The 27,545-nt window shown below is 43.5% G+C and overlaps 1 protein-coding gene across 5 annotated transcripts; it reads left to right on the forward strand.

Annotated features, from left to right (window-relative positions):
• Nucleotides 1-42: 42 nt before the first annotated feature.
• LOC118399216 (LLGL scribble cell polarity complex component 2-like) lies at nucleotides 43-25,545 on the forward strand. Of its 5 annotated transcripts, XM_052478180.1 has the most exons (28): nucleotides 43-361; nucleotides 9,447-9,483; nucleotides 9,599-9,708; nucleotides 9,849-9,946; nucleotides 10,587-10,668; nucleotides 11,690-11,805; nucleotides 12,076-12,234; nucleotides 12,406-12,568; nucleotides 12,654-12,786; nucleotides 12,927-12,981; nucleotides 13,121-13,275; nucleotides 13,356-13,567; nucleotides 15,915-15,982; nucleotides 16,155-16,308; nucleotides 16,527-16,631; nucleotides 17,041-17,136; nucleotides 17,279-17,475; nucleotides 17,603-17,750; nucleotides 17,901-18,048; nucleotides 21,859-21,975; nucleotides 22,092-22,258; nucleotides 22,377-22,641; nucleotides 22,750-22,900; nucleotides 23,009-23,031; nucleotides 23,297-23,344; nucleotides 23,667-23,709; nucleotides 23,794-23,863; nucleotides 23,988-25,545. In XM_052478180.1, exons 3-27 carry the CDS (start codon nucleotides 9,634-9,636, stop codon nucleotides 23,849-23,851), a joined length of 3,036 nt encoding a protein of 1,011 aa, XP_052334140.1. In that variant the 5' UTR covers nucleotides 43-361; nucleotides 9,447-9,483; nucleotides 9,599-9,633; the 3' UTR covers nucleotides 23,852-23,863; nucleotides 23,988-25,545. The 5 variants fall into 5 exon arrangements, with proteins under 5 accessions (XP_052334140.1, XP_035651008.1, XP_035651009.1 ...); XM_035795115.2 differs by lacking the exon at nucleotides 9,447-9,483; XM_035795116.2 differs by lacking the exon at nucleotides 9,447-9,483 and having other exon boundaries at nucleotides 23,794-23,852.
• The last annotated feature ends 2,000 nt before the right edge of the window (nucleotides 25,546-27,545 follow it).

The raw sequence follows: 27,545 nt of genomic DNA on the forward strand, positions 1-27,545 counted from the left end.
CGGAGGCAAACCTATTTGTATGGTCATGCATTACTCCCTTGCTGATTCGTATTGCGGAAGGGGATGTGAAGGGAGGAGTCTCAGCGGAGGCCAGCCAGTCAAGTTGCGCTTTGCGGGTCTGGGGCATCGGGAATCATCACCTCGAGGCTGCGGAGACAGGGCGAAAGATAGGTGGACGAGCGAGCCTCCAAACCAACCAACACAGGGTCTGCATTTTACATACCTCAATGCAAGCAGGCGATGTCCTTTGGATTCTGATTTGGGAAGTTGAAACGTGGCAAACTGGACGCCGACCAAGCTTAGTGAATTAGCGGGCGAAAGCGTTTTGGACACAGCTGGGGCGACGGCCGTTGGGAGTCAGGTGAGTTTCGAAGGGCCCGAGTGAGAGGAGTGTCGCGTCTACAGGTGTTGTAGCATGACGTTAGTTAGCCAGCTAAAATGCTACTACTTAACCTTACTGCTGAAGTGTAATTTAACTGGATAACACTCGCTAGTTAGCACGTCAACAGGGCAACGTTAACCTCGAGATTAGTTGCTGTGTGTTAACTTGACTAACGTTAGCTAGTTAGCTTGGCAGTGTTGGTGAGCTGCTGCCAAGCCATTCAGATTCATTTCCATTCGACCAGGAATTAAAGGGTCTGTACACTTTAGACATAGATTAAATAATCATTAACTTTTGGATGCACCGGACTGAAATGCAAGTACCCTGTTAACTTGCTTGCTGCACAAGTTTGTGAAATAGCTCACGTTAGCTAGCTACCTAACGTTAGCTAACTCAGAACGCTACTGTAACAAACTCGCTAGCGGCCGCTGTGTCTATTAGCTAACTGAAAATATTCCCGGTTCAGCGCCATCAACATCACGAACCATTCACCACGTTTTTAAGTCAACTGAGCTTGCTAACTGTTGCATAATGATGGAAAGGTAAAACTTTGGCAACGGGAACGAGTAGGTGGGAGCAAGGTGTCTTCCTCGTCTCGCAGGTAGTTTGAGGCAACCGTAGAGTAGGGTTTCATCAATGAGTAATTATGTTTGGGGAGGGGGCGTATGGGTTTGTGGTAAGAAGTCATCTGTTAGACCGGTTTGACCGGTTTCGGGGGAAATTCACGACCAAAATAAGATAATATTGTTTTCATTAGAAATGTCAACAAGACTGTTTTGGGTAGTACATGACGTTCACTTCATTCTTGGCTTCTGCAACATGGAGGATACTTAAGATTGTATTCATGTTGGTTGTCATCTGTTTGCAGTTCGGTGAAACCTATGCAAATATGCAGTAATGAATTTGCACACTTTGCTACCTTTTTTATATGGCTTTTACAAGGGTTAAGTATTTACTCAGTCAAGAGTATGAGGCTTACTGTTCCTTTGGGCGGTGTTAGTTTCTATCCAGGAAAAAAGACTGGGACAGACTGGCTACTACTGAAGGACAGACATTCCACTGACACAGCCAAACACCCCTTTGTTCCAAGCAGACCCCTGCCATTGGGACATGATAAACTTCCGCCTGAAACTACGCCCCAGTTTCTAAGCAAAACAAGCACCTGTCCCAAGATGTACAGGTAACTGCCAAAATAAAAAAAACACGAGTGATACAAAGTATATTAAAAGCAGTTGCTGCCACGCTGGTGTCGTTCATGAGTTAAACAAATAAGGTCCCATAATGCTTAGGGTCATGTGTAAAAATTCCCAGTATTTTGGTTGTCATGACTAGAAGGAGCATAGGGGGATTAGGCTGTGTGTGTCTCAGTTGCCAGATCTCAACCCGATTGAACACTTATGGGAGATTCCGGAGCGGTGCCCGAGACAGTGTTTTCCACCACCGTCAACAAAACAATGACAAATTCCATAATTTGGTGAACAATGGTGTCACATCCCTCCAATAGAGTTCCAGACACTAATGAATCTATGCCTAGGTGCATTGGAGCTTTTCTGGAGGCTTGTGGTGGCCCAACACCTTAAGACATGGTTGGTGTTTCCTTTATTTTGCCAGTTATCTGTAGATCAGTCTTGATACGGAAAGCTAAAGAACCATTGAGATCAAATCGCTCAGGCTAAGTTGTTTTCATTAGAGTAGGCCATGATAAGGGTGCTTACTGCTTAGCCAAGCACAGAATGATGGAAAATCATAAAGTTATGAAGGGACAGATGCAGCATTTTTACAAGACACTGACTGACCAGTGACCACATGATTCATTCTCTAAACAACCTAAAGTCTGCTTCGAGTTGGCTAGATGCAATTCCTCACTGAACGTGTCATGCCAGTGGCTCGTTAACCTAAACACTCTACAGTCTCCTATCTTGGCCTAATTCCTGTTTTACCTCTACCAATGTGGAACAGTTTACCTCGCAGGAGAAATAGACTGGTTAGCAAATGAGACAGGTGAGGAAGTAGAGTAGCTAACATTTAACTTAATCTTCAACAGTAATATTAACTTCTCTCGCTTGTTTTACCAAGGCCTCTAGGTCATGTTTTAAGTAGTTAAGTAATAGTGGGGTCAATACAGCTGTGTGACAATATTTTATTAAGATTTGACTCCTGTGTGTACATACATACAGTACTAGTCAAGTTTGGACGCACCTACTCATTCCAGTGTTTTTATTTGTACTCTTTTCTACAGGGTAGAATAATAGTGAAGACATAAACTATGAAATTACACATGGAATCATGTTGTAACCAAAAAGGTAATAAATCAATCTAAATATATTTAATTTTTTTGTTTCTTCAAAGTAGCTACCCTTTGCCTTGATGACAGTTTTGCACACACTTGGCATTCTCTCAACCGGCTTCACCTGGAATGCTTTTTCAAGTCTTGAAGGAGTTTCCGTATATGCTGAGCACTTGTTGGCTGCTGTTCCTTCACTCTGCGGTCCAACTCATCCCAAACCATCTCAATTGGGTTGAGGTCAGGTGATTGTGGAGGCCAGGTCTTCTGATGCAGCACTCCATCTCTCTCCTTCTTGGTCAAATAGCCCTTACACAGCCTGGAGGTGTGTTGGGTCATTGTCCTGTTGAAAAACAAATGATAGTCCTACTTAGCACAAACAAGATGGGATGGCTTATCATTTGCAGAATGCTGTGGTAGCAATGCTGGTTAAGTGTGCCTTGAATTCTAAATAATTCAGTGTCGCCCGCGAAGCACAATCACACCACGACCTCCATGCTTCATAGTGGGAACCACATGCGGAGATCATCCCTTCACCTACTCTGCGTCTCACAAAGACACGGCGGTTGAAACCCAAAATCTCAAATTTGGACTCATCAGACCAAAGGACAGTTTCCGTTGCTTGTGTTTTTGTCCCAAGAAAGTCTTCTTATTATTGGTGTCCTTTAGCAGTGATTTATTTGCAGCAATTCGACCATGCAGGTCTGACTCACGCAGTCTCCTCTGAACAGTTGATGTTGAGATGTCTGTTACTTGAACTCTGTGAAGCATTTATTTGGGCTGCAATTTCTGAGGCTGATTTCTGAGGCTCTAATGATCTTATCCTCTGTAGCAGAGAACTCTGGGTCTTCCTTTCCTGTGGCGCTCCTCATGAGAGCCAGTTTCATCATAGGGCTTGATGGTTTTTGCAACTGCGTTTTGAAGAAACTTTCAAAGTTCTTGAAATAATAACAATATGGACTTGGCCCTATTTGGTAAATAACTATCTTCTGTATCCCACCCCTACCTTGTTTCAACTGATTGGTTCAAATGCATTAAGAAGGAAAGAAATTCCACGAATTAACTTTCAAGAAGGCACACCTGTTAATTGTATTGCAGGTGACCTCTTCATGAAGCTGGTTGAGAGAATGCCAAGATTGCAAAGCTGTCAGGGCAAAGGGTGGCTATTTTGAAGAATCTCAAATATATTTAGATTTTGTTACACTTTTTTGGTTACTACATGATTCCATATGTGTTATTTCATAGTTTTGATCTTTTCACTATTATTCTACATTGTGTCAACTTTTGTCTGGTATTGTAAAAAGAAAATTACTACTCTGGGTAGGGGTAGTCAGCTGTACCTGCACTAAAACTCCAGTATTTGTCACCCTAAAGATTCTTCTCTATCTTCTCTTTAAATGGTGAGGCTGTGTGTTTTAAGCATTTTTATTTCCCGGACTGATCCAAACTCATTTTCTCAGGCTCTCTGTCTCTGTAGCAGAGATATAGTGCAGCAGAGATATATGTTTGGCGCATCAAATCGCAATAGAATTACAGTATTGAATCGTCAGAATCGCAATACATATCATATGGTCACCTAAGCGTTGTGACAATATCGGACCTTGAGGCCCCTGGTAATTCCTAGCCCTAAGTAATGCATCAAAATGTATTCCAACAACAGTCAATAATGAACAACTAGGAAAGAATGTGACAACAATGTGTTGCATAGATTTTATTTTTCTATTCAAGTCGGTGCACATTGTATAGCTTTTGTTCTAAATGTTGCACAGCTATAGGAGCTGCTTGATACATGAAACCACAAGAAAAAAAACAAAAATTCTCAAGGGGATTATAATAACAGAAAGTGCACTCTACTCTACACAGTAGGTTATGAGCAATAATACAACCAGTAGCATTGTAACTAAACAGCCGTGAGGCCATTGTTAACTGTTGTCCTGTCTGTGTGATTACAGGAGAGAGGGGAATGACATCCTGTCCACCAGACCCCCGAAAATATTTTATTTCTGTCCACAGTTACGAGAGAACCATCTCTGCTCTGAGTCCCGTGAATATATTCTTCCTTGAATCCCTGTAATCAATTATCCTTGTCACTGATTGTAGATGTGAATATCAAGGTTATGATGTTATTGGTTTCACAAATCCAACCTTACTGGCAGATCAGTGATGAGATTCATTTCTAAAGTATTTGAGGAGTCTGGTCCCATCCGTTGATGCTGAGTGAGAGGACTCATCACTAAGAATAAGCCTAGCCCTGCAATGAGTGGTTATGGATCAGCCTGTGACAGCCTACATAGCCGCCCTTCCCTTTTCTCGCTTATTCTCCTTTTTAGACGTTGAGGCCTAAATTGAATTTGTGTGCTGCATTGTCGTGCAGGCCGACTCCGTATGAAGGATTTCTAGACGTTCAGTCCTATGCTCTTGCGTCTTAGGACAGGTTAAGAGTCTGTTTGCAAATTCACCGAGAAGCGTGACTAAATTATTTGGGGTCAGTGAAACTCAAATGTCCCACTCTTCCATAGTGAGAGAGTGCAGGAGAGGAGGTAGCTGAGCCTCTGTATGCCATGAGCGAGGGAAGAGAGTGGGAGGAGGACAGAGGTGTAGTCTCATCTTAATGTTTTCATGATCACACCACGTTTGCCAACACAGCTAATTCTCCTTGGCTGTATTGTCTCCTGCACTCGTCAGACAGGTTTTCTTATTGTTTGTGTGTGAGTGAATTAGGCTTTTTAGTTTTATAGACACACTTTTAACACCAAACATGAACTCCCTCTTCTCGGGTTAATTAACTACTTGTTTTTGCTTATCGGCCGGTTTCATGGGAGTGACTTATTAGTCGCTTTTTTTCTACAAGCTCTGACATAGCTGGTGATTGCATAAGAACGTAAGTAGAATATTTCAGATGCCAGGCATTTTTCCTGGCCATTCGGTCTGAATTACAATGTCAGCTATGTTGTTTAAAGACAGGGCTTAATGTAACTGTCCAGTGTTTCCAGAATTCTATGAAATATGACCTATAATTAATTACAATATGAGTGAAAAGTTTTCCTTCTGAAAAAAATGGTAATTACATCTGTTAAAGCAGATTTTCTGTGTTGGACTTTTGTGAGTATACGCCAACAACAGAATGGTGTACATATATACCGGTCATAGACAAATATAAATTAGAGTATACTGCTGATTGGTCATCCCCGATGAGGAATTTTTTTAGCGGTCTGTTTTGAGGTTGAGTTTTTGAAGTGTTTTCTGTCCAATTTATTAGATTTTTTTGGGGGGTGCGGGGGGTGGATTGATAGTTACATATCTGGATTTTCTTTAAAAAAATAAAAAATACATTACGGTGTATCGACAATATCGCAATATTTTTGTGCTAGTGGCTGTGGCTGTACCTGCACCAGAACTCCAGTATTTTTTTTTCATCATAGCTTGTTCTCCTTTTAAATATGGAGCCAAATTATTTCCAGCCCTTTTTATTTCTGTGATTGATCAAAACTTGTTTTCTCATGGCTCTCTTGTCCCTCTGCAGTAGATATATGGTGAGCAATATGTTCGGAACATCGAATCGCAATACATATAGAAGCGTGAGAATCATAATACAGCTCATATCGGCAGCTAGCCTAAGTATCATGATAATATTGTCTTGTGAGCTCTCTGGCAATTCCCAGCCCTACAATTCATGGTTTGACCACAAATATGGGTGTAGAATGAGTCAGCAACTTTATTTCAGGATGGGTAAGCCTTACAGAATATGAACTTTTAAAAGTGAGATTTTCACTGTAGCCGTAAGTTACTAAGTCTAGTTTACGTCTGATGCCCTGTCCAGGCACGTTTGTGTGTTTTCTTCTCTCTGTACATCCCCTCTCATCTCTGATGGTTTGAGTTGGTAGAATGCTGGGAGTTTGATGTCCCAGGTGAGCGTTGTTAACGAACCGGGAGTGTGATTTCCTCCCTATCCAAGCATTTCCAAAGAATTGAATATTAATTTTGTTGATGCCATGCAGCCATATCACCCCCACTTAAAACAATGCTGCTCTCGTTCAGTTTGTTTGATCTGTGTCATCAGGAATGACATCCGTGTTGTATAAGAGCAAGGCCAGGTCAACTTCATTGTCTTGTAAATCTTTGACCAAGTTTCTAAACTCTGTTAACGGCCCTTGCTGGTTCGGATAATTGCTGTGTGAGGTGGGTGTCTGTCTGTGTACCTATTTCTCAACACAAGGCCATTACCCTGCTCTGTCCAAATGGAATTCCTGGGAAAATCCATGGTTGATTTCTCTCAGTTAGTGGAATAGAATGGCTGTGCTGTCCACTCACTGACACTGTGGATGTTTGCCACTTAGTTTCTGTGTCACTGGCTTCAGCATAGCATTGTTTTTCCAAGTAATGAACAAATCCCTTCCCTTTGGGGACTTCCCCTAAGCCTTATTGCCAGAATACTGTCCACAGGGTGTTATGAATGGAAATGTAGTCTGTCTGTTAGGATATGTCATGTGACATACTGCACATGATTCCCCAGCTCCAAACCTGTCTAACTGTACTGTAGCCTTGAATTAGTCAGTAATTTTCAGTTTGCTCCATTTTCCAAGCCTTTTGTACTCTGAAGAAAAGAGAGTCGCAAGGAAGCCACGGGAAGAGGTGGAACTTGCTGTTTGAATTGACAGTTCTAAACACTACTGTTCTGCTAGTGAGGTTCTAATGGGAGCGTATGGGATGCATAATCACTGGGTAGGCCTTGCCTAACTGTCACACTGGTTGAAATCCTACAATTAATCACCATGTTGTCTGTTTCAGTAATGTAGACTGGCTTCCTTGGGTCTGTGTTTACATTGAACACTGCCATAAGACTGCCGGGTTTTTCCATACTGCGGTGTGCCTGCATGTGCGTTGTGTTCCTCCTACAGCTACCATCAGTTTTCATCAGCAGAGCAGATTCTTGTCCTTGCCTAGGAAGCCATTCTTTGTGTGAAGCCCTAAAGAGGACCTCCCACCCAGCCTTTGTTAGCAGGCTTAGAGCACTGAGCTGCTTCTTTCTGCTCTGCTGGCCCCTTGGGTCTACATTGGTGGACTCAGAGGAACAGAATGGGTACTAGACCAAGGTGTACGACACACATTTAACATGGAACTCTCTTCTATTAAAAAAACTAAGTATATTACATTTATTTATCACAGATCTAGGGTAAGCCTACCCTCCACAAATCCTTAAGCATGCAACTTCATCCCACTCCCTTAGTCTCCAGGATCCAAACGAGGAAGTTTACTTGGTGAGGGTGTGAGTCAGTCCTCCACTATCCCATAATCCCTCACACGCCTAATGACTAACGGCATCTTGCCGCTGATATCAGGGTAATAATAACAAAAGTATGTCTCACACTGTCTCAAAGACTGAGTAGGCCTAGACAGAAAATACGGTCTCATAGCTTATCCCGGCTTGCAATATTATAATTTGTAGTTTTTATGAAATCATTGACATTTTTTTTTGTTTAACTTTAAAATCAGCTAGGCCTGAAACACTGGCCTGTTTTTTTGTATGTCTTTTGAGGGGGAACATTTCATTTTTGTCATCACCTAGGGAGAGACAGCTTTGAGGTTGAGTTCAGTCAGAGTAGACAGGTTTATATGCTGACAACGCCTGCGTCGCAAAATACATTTACATATAATTCAATCATTGAACGCACACTGCTTGCGCGTGGCTGTGTAGTCAGGCTCTAAAATAGAACCCGGTTCTATTTGTGACGCTTGATGCACTGCAAGTCCCTCCTCATTGGTTTTAGGAGCATGTACCCTAAGAAACTGCTGTCCACACTCCAGTTGGTGGTTGTAATGCACCTTAAAGTTGGTTGCCATCTGCCATATCAAGTCTGAAGAAGAAGCCTGGAGGAGGAGAGCTAGAAACTAACTCTGTTTACCCTTTTATCTGTGGAAAAATTGTCGGAGTAGAGGACCTTGTGCATTTAAGGTTAAATAACAACCCAATGTTTATATCCCAGGGCAAATTGGCTAGCAACAGCAAGCTAGCTAGCTAAATTGCCATAAATGTCTAAAGCTTTTCGACATATCTCCAAATTAACATGGTTGTTTCAGAGTTCGTTTTGATATTTCTACCTGCGTGTCCTGATCGCCCAACGCCGTGATCAGTCTGGTCAGCATGTTGGACCACTGACATTTTTGATCTAACCAACCTGTGGCTTTAACCTCTCCTTCACGGGATGGGCTTAGGGAATGTGTTGGTATGTGTAGAGATGAAGAGAAAGCTGTCCAGTACTCTTCCTTCCTCTTAGTGAAATGAAAGTCGGAGTCCAGGGGTTTTAAATTGTCTGGAAAAGAGAGGAGAGTTGTTTTTAAAAGGTTGTGATCGGGTCATAGTTCGTTATGCCCTAAGCGTCGCGCAAACATTATTGATAAAGGAAAGAATGAAAAGCAGACTCGTTCTTTCTCTCACTTTTCCTCTTTCTCTCTGAAGGGCCTATTTGGAAACAGCAGGTGTGACAGGTGTTTCCATCAGTGTGTAGTAGTAGAACAATGGGCTCTTTAGTTGAGCCTCCAGTGACCTCCGACCCCTAGCTCTTGTCTGAGATGAGCCCCACCCCCTCAGGCAGTGTGTGTGTTGACCACGGACAAGAAAGCGAAGAGTAGGCCATGCTCCTCCCATGGAATTCCTTTCTCTCATCTGCCTGTCTCTGTCAGTGGCCAACACACCATCTGAGCTGAGTTTTTCCTGGAGCCCTGGTTTTGTTTGCTGCTGTGTCTCTTAACTCGCTTTTCCTCCTTTTTGTTTTGCTCCAGGAAGTTTTCTCCATCTCTCCACGCCCACGTTCTTCAGGTAGTCGAGTGACTGAGAGGAAGAGAGTGGAGACTTGTGAATGCCTGTCGTCCTATTAGGCTATTGCACTTTCCCCCCCTTCATGAATCTCCTCTCTCCCACTGTCTCTCTGTAGAGGTGAAGCAGTTGGGCCTGTGTGCTCCTGAGAGGATGAAGAGGTTTAGGAGACATGGCCAGGAGTCCCAAAGAGAGCGGATCAAACAGGAGCTCTACGGGTTCAATAAGGTAAGACCGGTGACAGTCAGTCTGATCTGACGAGGCTTTGATCTCTAATCTCGACAGGAAGGCTATGATCCCAATTCCAGACAATTATCAGGGAATTTGTCTTGCCAGTTTCTATAATTCTCTCTCTCTCACCCACCCAGACAGTGGAGCATGGTTTTCCTCACCAGCCCAGTGCCCTGGGCTTCAGCCCCAGTCTACAGCTCCTGGCCATCGGCACACGTTCCGGAGCCATCAAACTGTATCCTCTTCAATAGACACAGGAGAGGTCTGTCTGGTTGTGTAGGAGTGCAAGATTTAAGCGTTCACACGTTTGAACCAGTTTGTCGCAGTCTCCCCTCTGCTTTAGCTCTCTGTGGTTAGTGTGTGGGTACATGTGGAGTCATTTTTATATTCCCAGGTTGTTGCTCAATTCTGACTACCAGACAGGCACAGTTGCTGTGTGTACTCTGTCGTAGTGTGTGTGTGTGTGTGTGTTTTTGATTCATCTTACACAATCGTACTCATTGCCAGTGTGGAACCAGTCAGTACACTCCCACCATTCACTCCCAGTCACTATGATAACCCTTGTCTCTCTCTGTCATTATAATTAATTCACACAATAGGGGAAATTGTTCTTTTGATAACACAATAAATTCTATGAATGAAAGTATTATTAGCCAAGGGCAGGGCAGCCAGATAAGACACAAAGACAACAGAAAATCTCTTCTTTCTATAGATGCATGTGGACCGTTTCAGTACAGTAGAAAAATAAGAACCCGTGTCTATAAATGGGGGGGATGTGTGTGTGTGTACACATCATGCTTTGTGTGTTTGCTGCGCATGTGTGTACACTGTTGGTGTGCCATGCTGTGTGCATGTGTTCTTTAACCTGTGGTCAGTTACGGTGGCCCAGGTGTGGAGTTCATGGGTCTACACGATGAGAACGCTGCCGTCACACAGGTCCACTTCCTGCCACACCAGGTGAGTGGCTGCTCAACACACACGTTGGCAGCACCTTATCACATGCTCCATTCACACTTGCTACTGAAAGGATCTTCTTTGGCAATATGGCCAAAATATCATATTACAAAAAATACAAATAATTACTATTTTATGTTTTTGAATAATTAACAACGATGAGCTGGCACACAACAAAAAAAATAGTTTGTGTGGAGGTGCTGACTAATGGCGAATAAACTGACTAATGGCGAATAAACTATCAAAATAAAGTTGCGCACTCCATTATATAAACTCCCAGTAATTTATTGGGTATTTACCACCGTTTCAGCATCACTGTGCCTTCCTCAGGGTAATGTCATGGATACTTGAACCAGGTTATGTAGACAAACGGCACTATAACCAGCTACGTTTGCTCCGACTGAGTACATTTTTTTGCAAACTAACCACTAATTCTAATGGTTAACAGGATTTAGCCCCCCTTGCTAAGACAAACTAGCCTTTTGCAGATGTAGGAAACACAAGCTAATGGTGTAATTCTGGAATGTTAGTGGATTCATATGAAAAAGCAAAGTGAACACTGTATTGTTATCAACGTTGTCAGCGTTGTTACATGTTCTGTATTAACCATGCAGGCTGAATACAAGTGTCTTGCAGTCGAGAAACACCAAATGTGCTCCTTGAGTGATGGGACGGGCCTAGTTCTGCGTGGAAAGTGGGGTGGAGAGCGCTGACTCAAGTAGCAACTTAAACAATGAAATGGACGTTACACACGGCGTATCACATTTAACAAACCGAACATTCAAATAATGTCATAGAAGGTAACATTAAAAACCCAAACCGGTCTGTGCGCGATATTGTAAAATACAGTATACCGCCCAGCCCTAGAATCCAATATGTGTATCTAATCATTGCTGGAAACGTTAGTAGTAAAGCTGTGTTTAACAGCCCCAAAACGTCCTCCTGACAGTCATAACGTGTTCCTAACGTCCTCATAATGTCCTACGGTCCTTTTTAACATCTCTAGTTGCTCTGTGTTGAACAGGTGGAGCTGGTGACTCTGTTGGATGACAACAGTCTCCACATGTGGACCCTCAGAGCTCACCATGGTGTCTCTGAGCTGCTGGAGATAGGACGCTTCACACTCACTGGACCCCCGGGGTGAGAGACACACCACCCCACAACATCTCTCCTATCCCTTCTCAAGCTTTTTTATTTTCCTCACACACTCTCATTCATTGGATTGCCCTGGTAAGAGGACCCACTGTGAGACATGCACAGAACTAGAATGAGGTTCTATTTCTATGGTGACATGCACACGTCGGTGGCAAACACATATGCACCTTAAATAGGATTTCTGTCTGCCACATTCAACCTGTTTAACTTCATCCCATCTTTCTCTCTTTCCCTCTTTCTCGTTCCCTCCATCAGTGCTCCCCCCAGTGTAACTCGTGTAACAGCGGTGCTAGCCCACTCTTCTGGGGACCTGCTGTTGCTAGGAACAGAGGGAGGACACGTGTTCATAGTGAAGGTACCAGGCTTCAGAGAACTAGAGGAGAGGAACATCAGCCTGGAGAAAGTCACCAACGGGTACTAACACACACCACACGCACTTCCTTTTCATTGAGTCACTAAATTGGAAATATTGGTATCCTAAACAGACGGAAACAGCTTGATTCATATTTAAATGTTTCTCACACATACCGCCACAAATGTATTTGATCGATAATTGTGCTAAAACGGAACCCCCTCATTCCGTAGTGTACCAGAGGAGTACGGAGGTCGTAGGAGCCTGGAGCATGTCGAGTCCTTACAGGAGAATCCCGTCAACCCACGCCAGGTTCTGATTGGATACGGACGAGGCCTCATGGTCATCTGGGACCTAGACAGCCAATCAGCCGTCAAACACATCCCCGCTACACAGGTATACAATGTGTGTGTGTCTGTGTGTTGGTGTCTGGATGTCGAGCGCTCTGATCTTGACTCCCTGTTTGGTTTTGTGTCCGTAGCAACTGGAGAGCGTGTGGTGGACTGAGGACGGTGGCCATGTTCTCAGTTCCCATAGCGACGGCAGCTACTGCCGCTGGAAGGTGGCTGGGGATGACCCACAGAGCGAGCAGGAGAAGTCTGAAGTACCATACGGTGAGGACCCCCAAAAAGTCAACACCGTGTTTCTCTCTGTGGAAGCTGACAAATCACAGCAAAGGGGATAATGTTATTGATTGAATGGTGAATAGGTTAATTGATGATTTGATCAATTGATTTGTCTCTCTCCTCTGTAGGCCACTTCCCCTGTAAGGCCATCTCTAAAATCATCCAGCTGCCGACAGAACAGGGGTGAGTGAGTCTCTCTTTTTCTCCTCCCTCACTCTCGCTCTGCCTGCTCTGTCAATTCCTTTTTCACATCCTCCATTCTTACACATCAATCCATCTGTAAATGTTTTCTAACCTGGTTCTCCTGTATGTCTATATCCAGGCCTCCGTTCCTGTTCCTCAGTGGCGGCATGCCCCGGGCCAGCTACGGCGACAGACACTGTATCAGTGTGATCCACAGTAAAACACACGTGGCTCTGGATTTCACCTCCAGAATCATCGACTTCTTCGTCATCAGAGACGGACCAGACCATACAGGTAGAAAGGCAGGGGGATACGCGTGCACACACAGGTTCAGAAACACATACACACAGGCTAACCCCTCTCCCTCTGTCCAGGCGAACCCAGTGCATTGGTGGTCTTAGTAGAAGAGGAGTTGGTAGTGATAGATCTCCAGACTGAAGGGTGGCCGGTCATCCAGACTCCGTACCTGGTGCCTCTCCACTGCTCGGCCATCACCTGCTCCCACCATGTCTCTGCTATACCCCTGAAGCTGTGGGAGAGGGTCCTGTCTGCCGGAGCATTGCAGAACACGCACTACTCTAAGAAGGTAGGTGACACACACTGCCCAAGCATGTTCCTGCACCACATACAATAAACATTTCACTCCACACTGCCTTCACCCTGGAATACCTATGTAAGAATGCTGTTCATTGACTGCAGCACAGCGTTCAACACCATTGTTCCCTCCAAGCTCGTCACCAAGCTTAGAACTCAGGGACTGAACACCTTCCTCTGCAACTGGACTTCCTGATGGGCCGCCCCCAGGTGGTGAGGGTAGGCAACATCACCTCTGCCACGCTGACCCTCAACACGGGGGCCAGTCAGGGGTGTGTGCTTATTCCCTTTCTGTAATCCCTGTTCACCCACGACTGTGGCCACGCAAGACGCCAATACAAATAAGTTTGCTGACGACACGGCGGTGGTAGGCCTGATCACCGACGAGACAGCCCACGGCAGGGATCTTCAACTATGTATTCATCCGCAGGCCAATTTCTTCTTGAGCGTTTGGTGGGGTGGGGCCGGAACGCGATCACAAATTATTTGTGGACTGCAAATGAACCACAAGAAGCCCAAACAGAGATGTTTCCCTGAATCATAATAATTTAAAACTGTTCTTACATTTGTATATGATCACGTCTTTCTATTATGCGTGGGAATACTTGGGAACAGATTTCTTAAATTGAAGTCACTTGGAGCTGATTTCCTGGTGTTTTTACAGTCTTACAATGCAAATCCCCCCACCGAAAACTTGGGGGGCCAAATAACACCGACGCCAGGACAACAACCCCTCCCTCAATGTCTTTAGACCAAGGAGCTGCAGTGGAGCGCCGTCATTATGACAACAGGGCTGCAGTGGAGCGGGTCGAGAGCTTCAAGTTCCTCTGTGTCCAAATCACCAAGGACTGAATTAAAATGGTCCGCACACAGTCGTGAAGAAGGCGCGACATCCCTCAACGTTATACAGCGGCACCATTGAGAGCATCTTGACTGGCTGCATCACTGCTTGGTATGACAACTACACTGCCCTCAGTCACAGGGTGGTACGGACAGACCAGTACATCACTGGGACCAAGTTCCCTGCCGTCCAATACCTCTATCAAGTGGCGGGAAGGACAGGAAAATTGTTGAAGACTCCAGCCACTCAATCCATAGTCTGTTCTGTCTGTTTCTGCACAGCCAGCAGTACCAGAGCAAGAAATCTGACACCAACAGGCCCCAAGCCATAAGACTGCTAAATAACTAACAAAATGGCTGCATGGACAGTCTGTATTGTCCTTCTATTTTATTAGAGTTTTTGCCCTGACTCTACACACACACACATTCATACTGACTCTACACACGAACACATTCATACTGACTATACACACACACACACACACATTCATACTGACTCTACACACACTCGCATGCATACAATCATCATCATATGCTGCCACCACACTGTTAATGATATTGTATATCCTGATGCCTAGTCACCTAACCCCTATACATACAGTACCGTTTAAAAGTTCACACACCTACTCATTTTGCTGTGTTTTATGCTGTGTGGTCCTACTGTTTTCTACATTGTAGAATAATAGTGAAGACATCAACACAATGAAAGAACACATCGAATCATGTAGAATCAAAAAGCATTTTACATTCTTCAAATTAGCCACCCTTTGCTGTGATCACAGCTTTTTATACTCTTGGCATTCTCACAACCAGCTCCACCTGAAATGCTTTTCCAGTGGTCTTGAAGGAGTTCCCACATGCTGAGCATTTGTTGGCTGCTTTTCCTTCACTCTGCGGTCCAACTCATCCCAAACACTGATCCCGTAGAGTTAATTTTTGGAATTTCTTTCCTTCTTAACTTTTAACACAGCACACCTGTTAATTTAAATGTTTTCCAGATGACTACCTCATGAAGCTGGTTATTACATGATTCCATATGTGTTGTTTCATAGTTTTGATGACTTCACTATTATGGAATGAGTAGGTTTCCAAACCTTTGACTGGTACTGTATAAAACCACTCTAGTATCTCTGCACATGGTAAATATGGTATTGGCACTGACCCTGTATATAGCTAGCTTCCTTTTTTATATATATGTATGTGTATGTGTATGTGTGTGTATATGTGTATATCAGTAGTACTAGAAAGGGTAAAAAAAAAATATATATATATATTTTTTTTTAACCTTTTCTAGTACTACTGATATTGATTACTGCATTGTTGGGAAAGTGCTTGCAAGAAAAGCATTTCACTGTGCATGTGAAAATACATTCTGTTGGAATGTTGGAAACTTGAATTGATGGAGCACAAATTGAATTGACCTACATTCTTTCTCTTGCTTTCATCCTAATTATATTTTTTTGCAACCCCCCCCTCCCATTCTCTCACCCTCCGTCCAGCCGTGGCCTATGACAGGAGGACAGAACCTGGCCCCAGACCCCCCTCAGAGAGACTTACTGCTCACAGGGTCGGTAGACTATAGACATTCACAGCTCGTTCATTTATTTTCAGAGTCCTCATTTCAATGCAAGTTATGATCTACATTTTAATGTTGCTGTATGGAGACTGCGAACAGGGTTTCAAAGAGTCAGTCATTCCTCTGATTTGTTGATCCTCACAAATGTAATCTCCTCTCACAGGCACGAGGACGGTACGGTGCGTTTCTGGGACGCGTCGGGGGTGTGTCTGTACCCCATGTACAAGCTGAGCACGGCAGGGGTGTTCCTCACTGACTCGGACCCCAATGACAACCTGAACCAGGGCACAGAGGGAGAGTGGCCACCTTTCAGAAAGGTGTGTGTCTGTATAAGTAACGTGTAAAGAGTTTTCCACTATTCGGTTGTGTGTATAATCACATACAGGGAGCACAAAGGTAAAGTGGAGTCCTTTTAGACATTAGACGAGGTGTAGGTGTGTTTTGTGGGAGAGAATGTGTCTCGTGAATCAGAATAGATAGCCGATTCACACACTGAGACGTGTGAAACCTGTCCACATCCTCTTCTTCCCTCCAGGTGGGTTGTTTTGACCCGTACAGTGACGACCCTCGTCTCGGCATTCAGAAGATCCACCTGTGTAAATACAGCGGCTACCTGACTGTAGCTGGCACTGCTGGACAGGTGGGTTTACCAGGGGAAAACCAACCACTACCCCCCCATCTGGTGGCCAGTTAGCCTAACTGCCGTGTCTGACATGTTTGGACATTACTGGTATAAATCCAGTCTGTTATTGTCTTAATTTTATGTTTATATTATCATCTGTCATTAATTATTAATGAGGGTGATCTGATTTTAGTTGGCTGGCATATATATATATATATATACACACAAGAATTAAACCCACTATTCTGGCATTGCAAGCACCATGCTCTACCAACTGAGCTACAGAGGTAACCACCACACACACACACACACTAAGAGATGTGAATGTCTGAGTGGTTCATATAAGTGTACAATAAGACTGCTTGTTGGTCCAAAACAATACATGTGATGTTACTGTCTGTCCGTCTCTCACCTCTCCCCTCCATAGATCCTGGTGTTAGAGCTGAATGATGAGGCAGCAGAACAGACTGTGGAGGCCACCGTAGCAGACCTGCTACAGGGACAGGAGGGCTTCCGCTGGAAGGTAAACGACGACAAATGACAACAAACAAGAAAATGACATTAGGAGTGTATTTAAAAACTGCAGTGCAATTTTGATTGAATTGGGTTTCGGTTAGCATTAAAAGGTTGATCAATACTTTTCTGTTACCGTCTCTCCATGTCAGGGCCACACGCGTCTGGAGGTGAGGGAGGAGCCGGTGACGTTCCCCCCAGGGTTCCAGCCCTTTGCCCTGGTCCAGTGCCAGCCTCCGGCCGTGATCACTGCCCTCACCCTGCACTCTGAGTGGAAACTAGTAACATTCGGGACCAGCCACGGCTTCGGACTCTACGACTACCAGCAGAAAAACAACGTTCTTGTCAGGTAAGTGTGTGTGGGGGGGCGTGTTGAGTGTTTGCATGTTTCTGTCTGTATGACTTCAAAATAATGGACGGTAATAGAGATCGTATATAGACGTGTGTGTTAACCATTTCTTGTCACTCTCCTGTAGGTGTACTCTGAACCCCAGTGACCAGCTGGCTATGGAAGGTCCTCTGTCCAGAGTGAAGAGCATTAAGAAGTCTCTCCGCCAGTCCTTCAGAAGGATCAGGCGCAGCAGAGTGTCCCTACGCAAACACCATGTCAACAACGCAGCTAAGGTAAATGACTACAAAAAATGTCTTCTTGGGCCACACAAATTGACTACATAAATCTTAATTGAAAGTTCCTAAAGATCACATTTTTATTGTGCGGTCTGCTTCTGCATTCATATCCAACCCAGTGTATCTAAAACGGGCTTCTCTCTCTAGTTGCAGCAGGCCAATGCTCGTCTAGAGGCGGAGCTAGCTGAGATGGAGTTGGCGCCCGTCCAGAGAAAGATAGAGCCTCGATCCCCTGATGACTCCTTCACCGGCCTCGTGCGCACGCTATACTTCGCTGATACCTTCCTTTCAGACAGTAAGTCACACTAACGGTTTTGACTTGACTTCTGAGCTTAGTTTTAGTCAGTGGTACCCTCTTTCACTTGAAAGTCACCCAGTAAAATGCTACTTGAGGAAAAGTCAGACTTTTTTTTGGTTTTAAATCTACTTAAGTATCCAAATTAAATGTAATTGCTAAAATATACCTAAGTATCAAAATAAGTTTAAATTATTTATTAAGCAAACCAGACAGCATAATTTTCTTGTTTTTATTTTACGGATAGCCAGGGATATTCAAACACTCAGACATCATTTACAAACGCCAGATCGGAGGCAGTAGATGGCCAGGGATGTTAACTTGGTAAGTGCTTGAATTGGACTGTTTTCTTGTCCTGCTAAGCATTCAAAATGTCATGAGTACTTTTGGGTGTCAGGGAAAATCTATGGAGTAAAAAATGTATTTTCTTTTGGAATGTAGTGGTGTAAAAGTTGTCAAATTTAAATAGTAAAGTACACAGACCCCAAACTACTTAAGTAGTACCACAAAGTATTTTTACTTACTTTACACCACTGGTTTTATTTAAGGGGTGCCAGGTAGATCGTGCCAGCAGAGACATTTTTGATTTCTCCTTTCTGTTTGTGATTCAGTTCATCTCTGTCAAGTATAGACCAATACAAAGGACTCATGAAAAAGTCAGTCATGGAATATAAACTTTTCATAAACTCATAACAGTGAAAGAAATAACTCCAAAACAAAAGGTTATTTAGCGTTTTTGTATTATCCCAAAATAAATTATCACACAAACTATCAGTCACAAAATAATGAGAACTTTGGTTCCTCAGGAAACGTTCTGTACCTCTGGCTTAAACTATTTCAAGTGAACCTATTTGACCTCTCTCAAAGTTCATCAACAAGCTGTGTGGAAAACCCATAAACACTTGTTCCCCACAACATTACAAATCATTAGGATTCACAATATATTATTCCCCAACAACTCTTAGTAACCAAACAAATAAGTGAAATACTGTATGTTAAGTTGACAGTTGAGTCTGAGTCAATCCGATCCAACAGTAGAACTCAAGTGGAGAACAACAGATCAACTGAGCTTTTCCTGTCATTCCAATCTGTTTAGGAATGTTGGTGGCGTTTTAGCTTTTGTTCAGACACGGCTGTAGTGCACTTTTGAGTTCAAAACAAAGGTACAGTGCTTTGAGTATTTACACCCCTTGTATTTTTCCACATTGTCTTACAGCGTGAATTTACACACAGTACCCCATAATGTCAGTGGAGTTATGTTTTTAGAAATGTTTACAAATTAATAAAAAATGTAAAGCTGGAATGTCTTGAGTCAAGTATTCAACCCCTTGCATGGACTCAGTGGTTAACATGATTTCTAAATCACTATCTCATCTCTGTACTATCTATCTGTAAGATCCCTCTTTCGAGCACTGAATTTCAACCACATAGCCCAGGGAGGATTTCCAATGCCTTGCAAAGAAGGACACCTATTGGTATATGAGTAAAGATAATAATATCATAACACACCGTCACTACAAACATACAGGCGTCCTTTCTAACTCCGTTACGGGACAGGAAGGAAACCGCTCAGGGATTTTACCATGAGGCCAAAGGTGACTTTAAAACAGAGTTGAATGGTTGTGAAAGAAAAAAACAGGATGGATCAATAACATTGTGGTTACTCTACAATACTAACCTCATTCATCCTGTTTGCAACAAGGCACTGAAGTAATACTGCAAAAAATGTGGCAAAGCAATTACATGCTTGTCCTTAATACAAAGTGTTATGTTTGGAGCGAAACCAATACAACAAATGACTTAGTAATGGGAAGGGCAGCTTTCTATAAAACAGTGGACTATATTGACTGAAACTGGTGTTGAGAACGTGGTGGAGGCGGGTGGCAGCGGAGTAAGGAGAAAGGGAGAAACTCACCTTAGTTATGATCAACTGAATGGTGAAAATATTGGTGCTGGGGTCCACATACTTTTGGTCATTTAGTGTATTTAGTTAATTGATCTCCGGCAGACAAGTAGAAGTGGTAGCCAATCCATTCGTTTGCTCATCTATAACCGATCATAAACATTTAGCATGTGATACTTTAGCCTAAATCAAGTGTTATTTACCTATAGTCCCAATCCCACTGAAACCTAAAATCCTGACTCCAGTTTCGCATGAAAATACCTAACTTTATTCTGTATTCCATAGGTTACATTATCAAAGCACATCTCACCTATGCATGTCAAAATAATGCTATAACTTTCCCCGTTTCTGCGCTGTCTCGTATTGCTGCCCATGTGAGAGCTTCTGTAGAGAATGTGTGATCAACAAGCGGTGTAAGAGTAGATATGTTTTTTTTTTTTTTTAACTGTTACCTTGATATTTCAGCAATTTCCTCTCTTCTCCCCATTATTCATGAGTTGATCTGATATATGTATAATCATCAACTTGATTTAGCCAAGTAGGAGATATTGTCTTTCTTTTGAAGGTTATCTAACAAGCAACTTTGGTCATTTGTAACGGCAGTCTAACAAAAGTACAAAGTTTGTATGAACGCTATTGCCTACTCTGGGTGTGCTCTGTGGCGCTCTGTGGCGGCAGGTAGCCTAGTGGTTAAGAGCATTGGGCCAGTAACTGAAAGGTCGTTGGCTCGAAATCCCAAGCTGGCTAGATGAGAAATCCTTCAGCAAATTCTCTCTGGATAAGACCGTCTGCTAAATGACTCAAATAAAAAATGCTCTGAATTCATAAAGGAACATAACGCTCTGAATTTATGATCAGCCTGTTTCTCAATTCACAAGAATATCATAGGCTATCAAAGTTATTCATTACTAAGTATCAGTTTAATTTACTGTGAAATCTTTACAAAGGGTCGCAGCCAAGCCAACGTTGTGGTGCAACACCAATCTTATTTTGGGAGAACCCTGGCACAGTAACCATATCTTGGTTTTAAATGCTTAAATGGGCACTTCCAATTTCCTCTGTATTTCCTGGGACTCTGGATAAATATGAATTATTTCCTGTATTGAAACTTATAAAATATTAATCCCTATTGCTGCATACCACTCACCATATTTTAAAGCATAGTTGTGGCTGCTTCATGTTATGGGTATTCTTGTAATCGTTTAGAACTGAGGAGTTTTTCATGATCAAAAATAAACTGAATGGAGCGAAACGCATGCAAAATCCTAGAGGAGTACCTGGTTGTCTGCTTTCCACTAGATACTGGGAGATGAATTCACCTTTCTGCAGGACATTACCCTAAAACCAAGGCAAGATCTACACTGGAGTTGCTTACTAAGAGGACAGTGAATGTTCCTGAGTGGCCAAGTTAGCTTTGACTGCTAATGGGCAAATGTTTCACAATCCAGGTGTTGAAAGCTCTTAGAGAATTACCTAGAAAGACTCACCGCTGTAATTGCTGCCAAAGGTGATTGACTCAGGGTTGAATACTTACCTAATTAAGATAGCTTTTATCATTCAGAAAAGCCAACATTAGTAAAAAAAATATATATATATTATTCCACTATGACAGAATATTTTGTGTAGATTTATAATTTCATCCATTTTAATCCCACTTTTACATGTTGAAAAAGTGAATGGGTGTGAATACTTTCTGAAAGCACTGTATGAACAAGCTTCAGAGCTGAGGGTTTGAAACCTTCCTCTATCATAGCTCTTTTTCCACAACTGATGCTGGCAATTTAATTGGAAGTTAAAGGGGAAGCGCAGCATCGGGAGGAGACTCACTGATGTGGTTCAGACTTAAATTCGGAGCTGTCGCAACAGACATTTTATGGTATCTCATACTGCTCATTCCCCTCATACAGGCTCCCACAACACACCCTCTCTGTGGGCAGGGACCAATGGGGGATCAGTATTCGCCTACCAGCTCCGCCTACCGCCTGTGGAACGCAGAGGAGAGGACCCTGTCACAGCACACCCTGGTGAGAACATGCATGTTCTTACACATCGCTCTCTCTTGCCTCCCTCGTCCACACTTCCACAACTCTTGTTTTAACAGACAATTAAGCACAAATCCATTCTCCAACTTTCTCTCCAGCTAAGGAGATCCAGTTGATGCACCGTGCTCCAGTAGTGGGCATCTTGGTGTTGGACGGCCATGGTTCCCCTCTGCCTGAGCCCCTGGAGGTGGCTCACGACCTGGCCCGCTCACCTGACATGCAGGGTTCACACAGCCTACTGGTCATATCAGAGGAACAGTTCAAGGTGAGAAGACACACACATCTTACCCACACTCATCTGATGATGGGACATTCTCTCCCAGGGTTCATAAAGAAACACAAAATGTGTTTATCCTCCAAGACTATCATTTCTCTTTCTCCAGGTGTTCACCCTGCCTAAGGTGAGCGCCAAAATGAAGTTGAAGTTGACGGCCATTGACGGCTCACGCGTGCGCCGGGTGGGCGTGGCCTGGTTCGGCAGCACCCGCACGGACGACTACGGCGAGAGCGGCCTCACCGTCCTGACCAATCAGGGAGACCTCCACGTGGTGTCGTTGCCGGGGGTGAAATTGCAGGTCCAGTACCCCTGTATACGTAGGGAGGACGTCAGCGGCATTGCATCCTGCGTCTTCACCAAGCATGGACAGGGTAGGACGAGAGAGACACACACAGTTTACATCTCACAAGCATTTGGCATTTCATGTATTCAGCTCTTTCATGCATACTTTTTTCTTACTTGCACTCTTTCTCCCTCAGGTTTCTACCTGATCTCTCCGTCAGAGTTTGAGCGTTTCTCTCTGTCTGCTCGCTGTGTGGTGGAGCCCCGGTCTCTAGTGGAGGTGTCCTCCCAGACACCCAGCACCACTCTGCCACGGGCGCTGCCGGACGGGGCCTCTGTGGAACGCAGGTAGAAACACTGTTTTTATAGCTGTATTCACCATCGACTTTGGAAGTACTGCTTTTTGGCACAATTACCTTTTCATGTTTTACTGAACAGCTGTGTCTGTCATTCCAGAAATTCCACGAGGGATGGCGTGGGTAAGATCACATGCTGTTTGTTACTGCTTTAAAGAGCTTATATAGTTATATCTATAGCTATGCAAATAATACTAAAACATGCACGCGTCTATGCTTAACAGTGTTCTTCAGCAAGCGCACAGTATGAAATGCTCTGTTAGGCTGTCAATCTTTTTTTTTTTTGCTTGTGCTGATCGGCCTGCGAACACACGATCTACACTCACTGTGTTGTCATGCCGTGTGCTTCTGTGCCCTGATTGCGTGCTGCGATGCTGTTCGTTTACAGAGAGCTCTGCTAGACGTGTGATGGAGCATGCTTTGCTGAATGATGAGAGTGAGTACCTCAGGAACCACCAGACAACCTTAACAGAACTTAACCGTAACCAACTCCCAACATTTGTGCGAGTGATCCCTGCGGGGATTGAACCCACAACCTTGACGTTGCTAGCGCTGTGCTCTTACCAACTGAGTCATATCGATGTGTCTGCTTTGACTGTCCTGTTTGGCATCCGGACGTGTAAACCCAACCAGCAGTCTTGAGTGATTGTCTGCTACACAGTGAACCACAACCACCCCATTGCATGTTTTTTATGATGACCATCCCAACTTGTCAATCATCATTGTGCATCTGTGGTCTGACGTGTGTTTTCTTACAGCTGTGCTTCAGGAGATCCAGAAGTCTCTAGAAGTAGATCAGACGTGAGTATTCACCTCTGAAACGCAACTACAAGCTCTGTTTTTCAGTGTGTTATGCAGGGACTCATTTGTGTGTGTTTGCTACAGGACGTTCCTGGAGAATGGGACGAGTGCTCTCGCTGGAGGGAAGGTGCTGAGCAATTGAGGTGAGTTTATGGTCAGTATCATCAACATTAATCTTCTGGAATATGATACATATCACTATGGTGATGGAATTCAGGTTGCTCATTGTTGGTTCGGTCATCTCTTGTTTTGTCTTTCTCTCTTTCCCTGTTTTTCAGACTGAGCCAGTCATCCCTGTGCCTGAGACATTGTGGAGTCTGCCTAGTGACTCCTGCCTCGCAGTCTACACAAACACTACTATTACTACCACTACTGACCACTTGGGCCCCTAGCCCCCGGAGAGACTCACCCCTGACCCCTAGCATGAGAGGCTGAACCCTGGCCCCTAACCCCAAAGACTGACTCACTGACTTTGTCACAAATGGCACTCTATTTCCCCAAGTAGGGCACTGCTTTTAACCAAAGCCCATAAAGGGGGGTTGGTGTAGTATATGAGGGACAGGGTGTCATTTGAGGCCCACCGCTATAGAGAGATGGAGGGACCACCGTCTGTGCCTAGGGACCAACCACTGTACTGTAATAGCCCTGCTACACCTGCGACACATTAGTAATGATTGTATGGTCATTCCGCTGACGTGCTTATCCAAAGCCACTTACAGTTCTCACACACAAGCCATACTTGCATTAAACACACCCTACTCACTCACCCACCCCTTCCTCACATTCCCTCCTAATCCTGACACCAGTCAGGGCATTCAGCCTTTCACCCTTGAACTCAAGCTGACCTGTGAAACTCTGATTTGTCCAGTAACAGCCTTGCTCTGCACATCCTCGCTTGCCTTAGTCTCTTAGAGAGAGAGATGCATATGGGGGAGGGGGAAGTTATAGAGAGGAGGGGGGATGGACTTTTTTATTTTTATTCCTATGATTCTTTTATTTGTAATGTAATTTTACCTGTGATTTTGTAACCTTTTGTTTTGATTCTGTGTAATTATTGGAGATGTAAAATCGAGATGGATGGGAAAAACTGTACAAGGGAGCCAAGAATGTTTTTTTGTTGTTTTTTTTTTATGCTGACAAATCATCAAATTTATTCTGGCACTCCAAACAAGACATTGTTTTGAGTGCGAGAGCAACATGGAGTATCTGTGGAATCAGTAGTGTTAATTTTGAACCACACAAGGTGGTAGACCACCAGCCTGGTAGCCAGACCTATTGTTGCTTTAGCCAACTCAGAAACACATCTGACTACCAGACTAGCAGTGTAAGACCACTGTGCCGTAAAATGTCTCCCCAAGCTTTTGTTGCCAACTGACCTTCCTCCTTACCTCTCCTACCGTCCGCGCATTAATGTGTAATAACCAGTTATAACCTGACGTAGGTATTTGTCCTGTGTAGCACATGACGCTACAACTTTCTATGGTGGCTTGGTTTTTAAAATGTTATAATGTAAACCCTTTTTTTGAACACAGCAATGAGTAATGTTATTTAGGAATGTAATTTTAAGATATTGTAGTCAAATGTTTAATATATATGTACTATATGATTCTCTGTTAACGGTTAGGTGTGTTTTTAATGGGGGTTGGCTGCTATAGTCGGAACTTGCAACAAAATATTTTGGTACTGTTTCTTGAAATGCTGGGTATTTTAGCATTTCTGTGGTCTCTAGAATATATTTTTGTAGTCAATGATGGAGTATGAGAACCCTACTTTTTTGATTGATAACTTTCACACTACATAATGTCCTGCTGGAAAATGAATACATGTTTTTCACGAGTTCACGTGTCTGTCTTTCTATGAAGTTTGACTTCATTCACTGATTGATTGAACTACAGGGTTGCTGCTTCAAGCCTCGCTCTGACTGTTCCCCACTCAACCGCAACAGTCAAAATAAAGTACATCTGATGGCTATGAGCTTTGGTTATATCCTGAGCCTTGTGAGTTTGGTGCTGGCAGGTCAAGTGGATAAATTAGGGATCAGTTGTCATACAAGCACAGCCAAGAGTTTTAATCACCATTATGGAGCAGGGCTTAGTTCACTTATTGCCTGGGTCACAATCGCTTGACCTCCTATTGGACCGCCCTCCAACACCAGGCAGCTCAAAACAATCTATGTTGGTGGAAAAAGGGAGAAATCTACAGTGGGGCAAAAAAGTATTGTCAGCCACCATTTGTGCAAGTTCTCTCACTTAAAAAGATGTCTAATTTTCATCATAGGTACACTTCAACTATGACAGACAAAATTAGATTTTTTTCCCCCCAGAAAATCACATTGTAGGATTTTTAATGATTTTATTTGCAAATTATGGTGGAAAATAAGTATTTGGTCACCTACAAACAAGCAAGATTTCTGGCTCTCACAGACCTGTAACTACTTCTTTAAGACCTCTGTCCTCGTTACCTGTATTAATGGCACCTGTTTGAACTTGTTATCAGTATAAACGACACCTGTCCACAACCTCAGTCACACTCCAAACTCCACTATGGCCAAGACCAAAGAGCTGTCAAAGGACACCAGAAACAAAATTGTAGACCTGCACCAGGCTGGGAAGACTGAATCTGCAATAGGTAAGCAGCTTGGTTTGAAGAAATCAACTGTGGGAGCAATTAGGAAATGGAAGACATACAAGACCACAGATAATCTCCCTCAATCTGGGGATCCACGCAAGATCTCACCCTGTGGGGTCAAAATGATCACAAGAACGGTGATCAAAAATCTCAGAACCACACGGGGGGACCTAGTGAATGACCTGCAGAGAGCTGGGACCAAAGTAACAAAGCCTACCATCAGTAACACACTACGCTGCCAGGGACTCAAATCCTGCAGTGCCAGACGTGTCCCCCTGCTTAAGCCAGTACATGTCCATGCCCATCTGAAGTTTGCTAGAGAGCAGTTGGATGATGCAGAAGAAGGTTTGGGAGAATGTCATATGGTCAGATGAAACCAAAAATATAACTTTCTGGTAAAAACTGAACTTGTTGTTTTTGGAGGACAAAGAATGCTGAGTTGCATCCAAAGAACACCATACCTACTGTGAAGCATGGGGGTGGAAACATTATGCTTTGGGGCTGTTTTTCTGCAAAGGGACCGGGACGACTGATCCATGTAAAGGAAAGAATGAATGGGGCCATGTATCGTGAGATTTTGAGTGAAACCCTCCTTCCATCAGCAAGGGCATTGAAGATGGAACGTGGCTGGCTCTTTCCGAAAGACAATGATCCCAAACACATTACCCGCGCAACGAAGGAGTGGCTTCATAAGAAGCATTTCAAGGTCCTGGAGTGGCCTAGTCAGTCTCCAGATCTCAACCCCATAGAAAATCTTTGGAGGGAGTTGAAAGTCTGTGTTGCCCAGCAACAGCCCCAAAACATCACTGCTCTAGAGGAGATCTGCATGGAGGAATGGGCCAAAATACCAGCAACAGTGTGTGAAAACCTTGTGAAGACTTACAGAAAACGTTTGACATCTGTCATTGCCAACAAAGGGTATATAACAAAGTATTGAGAAACTTTTGTTATTGACCAAATACTTATTTTCCACCATAATTTGCAAATAAATTCATTAAAAATCCTATAATGTGATTTTCTGGATTTTTTTGTTCTCATTTTGTCTCATAGTTCATCTATGATGAAAATTACAGGCCTCTCATCTTTTTAAGTGGGTGAACTTGCACAATTGGTGGCCGACTAAATACTTTTTTCCCCAACTGTATTTAATTAGTCTGTTCTAATGAGCCAGAAAGCCCCTTAGCCAATAGGGACTATGATGATCTATG

The sequence above is a fragment of the Oncorhynchus keta genome, chromosome 24 (assembly GCF_023373465.1).
Source record: "Oncorhynchus keta strain PuntledgeMale-10-30-2019 chromosome 24, Oket_V2, whole genome shotgun sequence".
In the NCBI taxonomy this organism is placed as follows: Eukaryota; Metazoa; Chordata; class Actinopteri; order Salmoniformes; family Salmonidae; genus Oncorhynchus; species Oncorhynchus keta.

Excerpts from the sequence above, each read along its gene's own strand:
- LOC118399216 (XM_052478180.1), top strand. The coding sequence starts at position 9,634 with ATGAAGAGGTTTAGGAGACATGGCCAGGAGTCCCAAAGAGAGCGGATC. Across the intron at positions 17,476-17,602 it reads AAAAACAACGTTCTTGTCAG|GTGTACTCTGAACCCCAGTG; the intron begins GTAAGTGTGTGT and ends ACTCTCCTGTAG. Across the intron at positions 23,710-23,793 it reads TCTCTAGAAGTAGATCAGAC|GACGTTCCTGGAGAATGGGA; the intron begins GTGAGTATTCAC and ends TGTTTGCTACAG.